This window comes from Rutilus rutilus, assembly GCF_951802725.1.
Source record: "Rutilus rutilus genome assembly, chromosome: 12".
NCBI lineage: Eukaryota > Metazoa > Chordata > Actinopteri > Cypriniformes > Leuciscidae > Rutilus > Rutilus rutilus.
This window is the reverse complement of record NC_140217.1, coordinates 23,900,371-23,910,116: the sequence shown is the minus strand read 5'-3', so window position 1 is coordinate 23,910,116 and position 9,746 is coordinate 23,900,371. Positions and strand designations below refer to the sequence as shown.

General features: G+C 43.2%; 1 protein-coding gene across 1 annotated transcript; it reads right to left on the bottom strand.

Annotated features, from left to right (window-relative positions):
• Nucleotides 1–419: 419 nt before the first annotated feature.
• Nucleotides 420–9,533, bottom strand: amotl2a (angiomotin like 2a). Its single transcript, XM_084426603.1, has 11 exons — nucleotides 9,388–9,533; nucleotides 7,970–8,760; nucleotides 7,691–7,883; nucleotides 5,931–6,075; nucleotides 5,749–5,835; nucleotides 4,016–4,311; nucleotides 3,729–3,928; nucleotides 3,521–3,622; nucleotides 3,238–3,404; nucleotides 2,576–2,749; nucleotides 420–2,283 (listed from the first exon to the last, which is right to left on the bottom strand). The coding sequence occupies exons 2-11, from the start codon at nucleotides 8,692–8,694 to the stop codon at nucleotides 2,213–2,215; spliced, it is 2,160 nt and encodes a 719-aa protein (XP_084282729.1). The 5' UTR covers nucleotides 8,695–8,760; nucleotides 9,388–9,533; the 3' UTR covers nucleotides 420–2,212.
• Between the last annotated feature and the right edge of the window lie 213 nt (nucleotides 9,534–9,746).

Below are 9,746 nucleotides of genomic sequence, written 5' to 3'. Positions count from 1 at the left end.
TCATAAAGTTTGTTCTGAGGATGTCTTAATTTACAAAACCACAAAAACAATACAAATATTCTCTGCTTTTGGTTAATCATTGATCTGCCGTTATAGTGATTTGGTCTGCAATTGCAAATGATTTGTGCAGTTGATGAGAGTAATAATCGTTTTGTGGCTTTGAGTGCAGAGCTGGAATGCGGCCTCTCTTCATGAAGACTGCTTTCCAACAGTGAAGCAGGTGGCAGAATTGTTTTGCTGTTGTGAAGAAGGCTCCCTTCTGCTCTGAGAGAAAGATGCCATTCATGCCAAAGCAGGGACACAGATAAGAGCAGTTTGCACAGACTTGCACTTGTGAAACATCTCAGGACGAGACACCACACACACCTCCCCCCTAAATGCATTGGCCTTAGCCAAGACAAAAACCAGCAGACAAAGTCTTTGTAAAGATATATATTAAAGTTTTATTCAAATAACTGAAATGTTAATGACATACAAAACAATTCCCCATTCTTGAAGTTCACAGCAACATCCAAATATGGGTCAACCAGTTTGAACTGCGTATCTACATTTCAGTTGCTAATGCTCAGTTTTATTATATAACTTAATTGTAATGCAAATCTTTGGCATGATCACATTACTAAATACCAAAAAGTAAAATAATATACAAAATATATTAAATTCTCTCATTTCAAAACCGCCCTTTCTGTAAACAGTCCAAGTAGTGAACAAAACAAGCATGACTCCCAATACAAAGCATTGGCCAGCAGGTGCTTTGTATTTGAGACAATAGGAAAATAAGCATTTAATAAAAGTGAGGAAAGGTTAAATTAACACATTACCCACATAGATAAGACTGTTCGTTTTCGTTAGTTTTAACTGTTTATACCATTATACCACTATAAACCAATGCAAGTGTAGTCTTGGTTGAGAACAAATGTTTCAGACAGGCAGAAATGTCTCCGTCTCAAATCAAGGCTAGTCACAGTCACTACATTAGAGAACCTTTGAGTCACAACATCAAAACTAATATTTAAATGCTTACAGTAGAACCAGCTACTGTAGCACTACGAAAATAAACAGATCCAAAAAGAGGATGGTAGTCTAAATGGCAACCGTTCTGAGCAAGGCTAAGGGTCAGACTGGAGATAGCCTTTTTCCTCTGAGCAGGGACATTCCACCACGGAAGAATGTGGGAAGATTAGCTCCAGCTTGTCTGCGAGGGAGTGGCAAGTGTGGTGGTTGCAGTTCTGGGTGCAAAATAATAATAATATGGCATCTGAAACATCAGCTCCTGTCCCTCCTAAGTGTCACTAAAAGAGTATGTACCCTTCCACTGTTCCCAAAAGGAGGCTTCCCATTCCGCCACTTAAATCAGGAAGTGAGAAGCGCCCGCTGTCAGTCAGTTATAGTAAGAACGCCAACTGTAAGGATAATTTAGTCAAAGGGAGTGCTAGTGAAGGTATTACCCAACTATTCCTGTAAATTGTCTAATCCTAGGCCTCCCAGTTCAAACTGCATTTGGCCTCCTACAATCCAAACTATTCTTTTCTTGATATTTCAGGACGAAGCAGTTGCGATGGCACATCTACTATACATGGAGTATATAAAGTTAGAGATATATACGTCTGTGCATTTTATCTAGGAATGTGGGATATAGTCTTACATGGGTTGGTATACTTAGCTGGTAAAAAAAGAAAAAAAAAAAGAAAGAACACTGCCCTTGGTTGTTCCTTTGAGGAAAGTAAAAAACAAACAAAAGTTTCACAACAGTGGGATATTTCTTCCTATTACTCCATTCTGACAACACTCTTCAAACACAGTCAGCAGCAATAATCATAAATACAAAAGAACATCAACATATACAATGGGTTTATAAGTCTTGTGGTAGCTTTTTGGAGCTCTGTAGTGTACTGTCCAAGTACCTCACATTCAGACCATACATCTCACAGTCCAGGTTGAGCAACCAGGTGAGATGAAAAACTTTCATTTAACGTGTGGAGGAACTGTCAAGAGAGCTCAGCTCTCAATCAAGGATCAGTTTTAGGTTACTCCCACCATCCGTTCCTCTCACTTCCTGATACAAAAACTGACCGGCTTCAATGGCGAGTTCCTTCGCAAAGCAAGCACACCTTCTCTTGACATGACTGGTCCTCATACGGAGACCCAAGGAGAATATTCAATGTGTAAGAGCAGAAGGCAGCATCAAGCTGAACACTGTTCATCTCAGATTTCAGATGAGGATCTCTACCATGTCGTTTTCAACAGCGCTGCTGATCTGGGTTGTGTTGAGAGAAGTGGAATCTGTAATGAAATACAAGATCTTCAGCTTTGTTGGCTAGTGCCTGGAGAGCAAACAAGCTTTACAAAACTTTGACTGTTTTGTTTGAGTTCATTCCCCAACTGTTGCTTTGACATGGTGCTCAGGTTACTCTTTAACAACTTTGGTTCAAAAGGGCAAGTATGCACCATCATTATAGAAGTTCTACCATTAAGTGTTGTTTTTAGCACCTGATACTAGATTTGTCAGTTCCAGAGACACCAAATAAAGAAGTGAAATGAGTGAAGATGGGTTTATGCACACAAGTTTACACACCAGAAATGTAAGGCTGTGGAGCAGATATAGCTGCAACAGGGTCTGCTTTAGGGTTGGTCTCGTCTGAAGGCCCTTCACACTGGGTGCTGCGGTCTTGACACTGAGTTTTGGAGAGCTGATGGGGCAATGGAGGCATGGACGCGGCTGCTGTCTGGTCATCTGAGAGGCTCTTCCCTGAAATCGCAGACAGAAAAGGAAGCAGTTTAATTACTGGTTCAAACATATGCATCACCACGCAAACATTTGCCATCCTGCAAACTCCCTTTACTATTCTGGAGGATCTATTCTAGAAAAGAGGGAGACTGAAATGCATTCCGTTTCACGAGATGTAAACTATTTCAGGAACACCGGCTAGTCGCCGCACTCATTTTATTTCGGATGGCACATTCTTCCTTGGCGACATTACATAGCCACTAAGTAAAGAAGCTGCCAGTTGTCTTTTTTGGTTCAGATAGGTCACAGGCTCACAGCGTTGGACTATGGAAGGAGTCCAATCCTGCTCCTGGAGGCCCAACATCCTGAAAAGTTTAGCTACAACCCAGCTAATCAAGGTCTTTAGATTACTAAAAAGGCCAGACAGTCAGGTTGAAGCTAAATTCTGCAGGAAGACGGCCATCCAGCAACAAGATTTGACACCCCTGGCCTAAGGCTACTATGCTCACCTTTGGTTCGGCTGGTACTAGGTGTGGCAACCGTGTTGATGGAGGGAACAGATCGAGCAGGTCGTAGGCCTTGCGGCTCAAGTCGGCCTTGCTCTCGCCGTGACCGCTGCTGCATGACCTTTATAATAGCATCCTTCTCCAAAAGTTGAGCATAAAGTGCTCGAATCCTGATAAAACAAAGTACTTTAAGCACATAGACACTAAAGGAAACAGAACATTTAATTTTGCTAACAAATATAGACTGACTTTCCAGGTGCAGATAGGAGCATAATAGAGGACGTACCTGTTTTCCATCTCCTGATGCCTGTGGTTGGGGGACGGAAGGTCCTCATTGAAGCTGCTATTGGGTGAATGACGAGGTGAATGGTTGATGATTGTTGTATCCCTGGAAATTGCATTACAGTTATACATGAGTAAAAAATGATGTCAAGTTATTTTCCATTTCCAATTCTTTGACGCAAAGCTTATCTATTGTTTATGTTTTGACTCACCTCTGAGCTGCAGCAGTAGCAGCGGCATCCATGGCGAACTGACGCATCGTGCTCTCCTCAAGATACTTTTGCTCCCAGCGAGTGATGTCAGCTTCCAGGGCCAGAACCTGCTCCTCCCTCTCCCTCAGTTGCTGGTGTAGAGATGACACGTTAAGGTCCGAGTAGGACCCAGGGCTCGTTTGCTGGGCATGAGACTGCCACTGAAAGAGAAAAAGTTTTACTTTTCGATCCCAAGACGTTGATTCTCACACATCAGTTGGGTGAACAAAATATTGTCTGTTTTTTACCTGCTGTGCTCTCAGGCTCTTCAGTTCCTGCTCCAGCCTGGTCCTCAGTCGTAATTCCAGTGCCTCCCTCTTCTCGCATGCTGCCTGCAATTGCGCCAGGGCACTCTGCATCCTCTCCACCTTTTCCACGTAAGCTCTTTTCCTGCGTAACTCTTCTTCCAGCTGCCTATTTCGTGTCTGAGCGGAGATCAGCGCTTGCTCCAAGGCTTCTCGCCGCCTCTTCCATTCTTCTCCTGAGCCCCGCAGATGCTGCAGCTCTTTTTCCAGACGTTCCCGCTCTCGAAGGTGATCCTCATCTATGGACAGAAAAGACAGACATTGTGAGAACTATGTACCACTACTACGGTAAGGGTACAAGTAGTGCTACTCAGTCATCATGCTTAGATGTTACACAGGCCACAAAATGAATGACCATGCTGTAAGACTGGGGTGTGTCGAGAACATTCCCTGGGCTGTAGTCTCATTCTAACCAATTCTCAGGGGATAAGCTTCCCACAAGAGGCTGGAACAAAAGAGGCAGGCTTGATTTACACACGTCTGTCTGGGTTTGCAGGGGAGTGGCCGAGTTTCCCCGTGTCCTTTGACCTACACTGCAGACTTGCTTTAGAATTCCCAGATTACAAAAGCGATTCACTATATTCCCATTTGGGAGGCTGAATTCCTCAAACCCTTTAAGATGACTTTGCATACTGAAAAGGGATATACTAAAGCCCAGCTCACTTGTTTTTGGGTCACTCTGAATGCCTTGTGAGATAGAAAAATTAGACAGCAATTAGTCTTCCATTCCGCTTCTACGCTGATTATACAACCCAAAGCAAATGCCTTTGGATGGAATGCAGATTTTCTCTTATCCACTTACGCACACAGGCACGTCTTTGTACTAACTGGATCTCTGGAATGCCTCTGAGGCAGGCAGTAAACAAGTAAAGCAAATGTTCCACAAGGTCATAAAGCGTAATAACCTACACCTTTTTAAGCCTTCAGAGATGCCGAATCGTGGCTTTGACATGCCTCCATGGAACTATGTGTTGGCTCAGAAGGAAACATTCAGAATTTTTGTTTTCACAAACATTTTCTTTTTTGGGGTAAACTAATTTTATTATGCAAATATGAAGGATCAATTTATACTTCTACTCTTGGGGATCATTCAAATCAAATGCTGAACAACAATCCCTATTAGGATTAGCAAAACAAATCCAGTTTACCCTAACACAGCTCTGAATTCTTTAGCGCTAATATGCCCAAAAATGGAGAGCCAGTGCATAGGGCATCAGAAGAGGGTGCTTAGGGCCTCAGAGACTGAAATAATGGTGGGGGCTGTTGGGAAGCATTCCAGGAGGATGGAATATCCCAAAATACCTGAAAATATTCCAGGAATCCAGGTCACATTTACTTACAGTGTTAATAATGGTTGGGTCAAATTTCAAAAACAACTTTCTGAGACGAAGACTATAGGATGTACCAAACCAACTATTTACTGGCACTTAATTTGTTTAAAAAAAAAAGTATTGCTATGCTTATGGACCATTTCAGTGTAGCAAGCAATATATCAAACCAAACGCTTTGTCAGAAATCACATCAATGATAAACATGCATTCCATTGTTAGAGGAATGCATTATTATGCCTACAGCATAAACATAAAAACTCAGTGGGAACAGCTGGGGCTGCTTGCATGCTTGACTACACATTTGGGAGAAGAATAATTTATAGAGGAGCAAAGGGGAATTCTTACTTTGCTCAACCAGTTTGGTGAAGGCATGCCGACTCTTGTCTTCAACTTCCATGGCTGCTCTCTGTTTGTTGGCTGTTTCCAGGCGGTCTAATGTGGGAGTCAACAATTAGTATTTATCGCCTCATACCTAAACATGTAGCTCATATTTAAGACAATTAGCTCAGCTATGTGAAACATCTTACCCCTGAGATCTCTGTTGAAGTCATGAAGTCGCTTGATCTCACTCTCAAGCTTGTTCCTCATGGTTTTCTCAAGGGCTTCTCTCTTCGCAGATCCCTTCATAAGAGTCTCATATGCCTCTGATATCCTCTGAATCTCCTGTTCGAGCTGAAAGAGAGGAGAAAGGCATTTTAATATCTGTTATTTATTAACTCACATTAATTCCTCAATTCCTAATCCCCATTTACTCTCACTGCGAGGAAAAGAGCCGATTGGACATTATGCCAAGTATCTTCTTTTATGTTCAGAGGAGGGATGAAGTAATGCTTGTTTGGAACAACATGACGGTGAGTATATGACCATTTTTATTTTTGGATGAATTTCACCTTTCTTTCTTACACCTAAATATAAAAAGACAAGGATCAGAGCGCAATGATGACAGATAGACAAAAAAAGAAGAGAAAGGGAAAAAGGGGAAGAATGTGCTTGGCTGAGCTCTTCATGGTGCTTGCCCACAAGTGAATCACTCTCACAGAGCTCTCCAGGGACTTGGAATTGAATCAACATTCCAGAAAGAACACTTATGAGTCCCAGGTGTCTGCACATTCATCTCCCTACAGGGCGGGATGCCAAAGGTAAATGCAGGGAACAAAGGAAATGTGTGTTTTGAAGGCATACCATTCACTGAGAAAGGAACAATACTTGACACTATATGCACCTGTATGGCATTTGTGACGCAGAAAATGGCTTGTGAAAGAGCACATTTAAAAAACAACAAAATAAAGGTTCATGTAGGTATAACTTGTCATTACACAACATCAGATAAGGAAAATCACTGATTTCTATAAATTGCAGGTTTTATACTTCAAAACTACTTGGTAAATTTACAAGCAGGACCCTGGGTGCCATGTGGGGTTTTGTTAAAGAGTGAAAGTGAAAGGGGCCATTCAGTCATGGAAACCACAGCTGTGGGGTCTGGTTGTTGCTCTTAGCAGCCCAGTCCGTCAGCTGTGGACTACGCAAAGCCCCTTCTTCATTCTCGGACACTGAGATGAGCCAAGACATCTGCTCCAATTGGCATCCCATTGGAATCCCAACAAAGAGGGCCACAGAACAACCCAGAGAGGCCTCCCCCTTTAGAGTTCTCTGATTTACAATGTATCGCTCTGTATGAAGAAGGTTTGATCTTTATGATCAACTGTTCTAGGATGGCATTCTTTTAAGATACAGTTGTTCTGATTCCAAGCACTATCTATGTATGAATCTGGACTGAAATTCAATCTATGTTATGACACTGCACAGCATACGCAATGCCCAATAAACCTTTGCAAAACAAACACCAAGATAAGTTTGTTTTTTTCCCTCCTTGTTCTGCCTTGACACTCTGGTATTTCAGTGATGACATTATCACATTACAGAAAAATGTTTGGCATTGCAGGCATGGGTAAATTCAGTGTTTCACATGCTAATTAAGTTACTGGGAATTTTCACTCAGTCACTAGGAATGAGTCCTTTTCAAATTACATCGAAATTCTAGTGATCCTCTCTCTTTCCCCACATTCCTACACTGCAAGAGGGCTAATCTCTTTAGAATTCAGCAGCTAGAAGACACCAGGGCACAATGATTTCTTGTTCCCCACTCTTTGTAGGTCATTTCAGAGATTGAAATCAAAGGCCACAGCTGGCTCCTTTGCATCTATGGCAAAATGTGGCACCATACCAAGAATATCACAGTTCTAGGAGGTTTCTAAAAAGCCACAAGCAACAAAGAGTCCTCTCTTACCTTCTGCAGCCTTGCCGCCTTCTCGCTGTAGCTCTCAACTTCTCCCCTCAGTCTCTCATTCTCCTTAATAAGCTGCTCTATTTGGCAGTTTTTCACCGGGATGCTGTATCCTCCAACAATGACATCCTGGCCAGCAGGGGTCAACATGGGCAGGGCACTGTGGTGAGGCGCTTGAGATTGGGTTGGAAATAACCTGTTAGAAATAAATATAAGCCATTAGTGTGCACCCACAATGTACCTATATGTAATATAAAGTGATAAAAAATTAGCTGATTGTACCTGTGATGCTGTGAGTGGAAAGCAGGAGGGGGCTCTTTATAATAGTGCCCATGTTCCTGTGAATGACTAAGCATATATCCAGGGGATCTGACCATAAAGGGGTACTCCGGGGGTGGACCACGTTGGTCTGGCTCATGAATCAACCTCTCGTTCACAACAGGACCAGAGTGATTATTGGAGAGCTGAGGGTAGCTATGCGATGAGCTCATGGGAATATTGTCATGGGCATAGTTCCTCTCCAACGAGAGCTGCAAGAGGCGTTCGCTGAGCGAGCGAGCATGCTCCCGCTTCACGTCCCACATGCCCTCGTCCTGCTCAGCTCCTCCAACCACTCCGGGGGTCTCCAGGCTGCAGTGCTGAAGCCCTACCTGACCTCTCTGGTAGGCCAGGTACTGTGAGTGTGCTTTTGCTTCCTCATAAGTTGGCAGCTCCTCTGTGTGGAGCTGATAGAGGTGGCAGACTGGACTCTCTAAATGCTGGTAGTCCCCCTGGTGCTCTTGGCCCTGGGGTTCCTGTCGGGTAGACAACTGGGGAGAAAGTGATTCCTCTTGCGTTAGGCTTTCCAGAGATGAACGAGGGCTTCCTGCACCTCCTCCACTGCTGCCTCCACGCAGTGCCTGCTGCTGGATGGCCAACAGAGTAGGGTCAGTAGGGTTCCCATAACGGAGCTGCTCTTGAATCAGTCGGTGCAGCACAGTGCCTGACGAATCCTCTGCTGTTCTCATTTCAGTCTATGTTTTGCAGACAACAATAAATGATAGGGTGTTCTGAGACTTTTCTGGACTGTGAACCTGATGGAAAAAGAGAGAGAATTAAATTACTTAAAATTCAAATCCTTTTAATTGCTCATCTATAGGGCAACACTCTACAACAGCAAACACTGAGTGGTGCCTCACTCCTCATGCTTCTGGGCTGACTGCCTTTACCCATAGCAACACCACGTTTACCCAAAATACCACTGGCACCATCCTACAACACCCACCATGCACTGTGTTTCTTCTTAAGTTTATAATCTTGATAAGAATTAGAAGTGAATAAAAATGGGGTAGGATCAAATAACTTTCCAAAGTTGCGAAAATGATTTTCTGACAAACACAAATTCCTATCCAGTGGGTCACCTTTGTTTTACAACCACAACTGTAGCAATACATTTAAACATGCCAAAGTGAGCATGGAAACAAAAGGATATTATGAATGTTAGAGCTAGTTCCTCATTCTTTTCTAGTTAAGCCACAATGCTACGTAGTTTATTCCATTAAAATATTCAAATTCATGTAAAAACGGTTGGGTTAACAAATACAGCCTACAAAGAAAACCCTATCGTTCACGTACAGTATCAAAAGCATCAAGAAACTAAGCATGTGACATAAAACTCAGTTTAAAACAACAAGCTACTTTAAAACTCTTTAAAAACTCACCAAATCACAGTAGCATTACGAATAAAAAATACGGACGATATATCTGTTTAACGATATAATCCTTAAGGAAATTCTTTGAGTACGGCTTTTATTTCCATGCGTATATTTGAGTTGCGTGCGCGTCTGGAGAGCTCCTCCAGCAGACTGAGATCAGGAGGGGAGGGGCTCTGCTAATAAATGACCGAGCTCCGATTGTTCACTGCCTTTGGAATGCGCGGAATGCGAAGGCTGCAGTCCCTCGGGGATCAAAAGCAGTTCCGCTTTTCGCTCGCCCCGCCCCCTCTCGGGGAGCGCAGGGAGAACCGCTCGACCCAAGCGGAGCGCGCTGCTGAAGGGGGGCGGGCAGTGCGCGCGACCAG

Excerpts from the sequence above, each read along its gene's own strand:
- amotl2a (XM_084426603.1), bottom strand. The coding sequence starts at position 8,694 with ATGAGAACAGCAGAGGATTCGTCAGGCACTGTGCTGCACCGACTGATT. Across the intron at positions 3,405-3,520 it reads CATCAGGAGATGGAAAACAG|GATTCGAGCACTTTATGCTC; the intron begins GTACGTCCTCTA and ends TTGTTTTATCAG. Across the intron at positions 2,284-2,575 it reads TCCACAGCCTTACATTTCTG|ATTCCACTTCTCTCAACACA; the intron begins GTGTGTAAACTT and ends ATTTCATTACAG.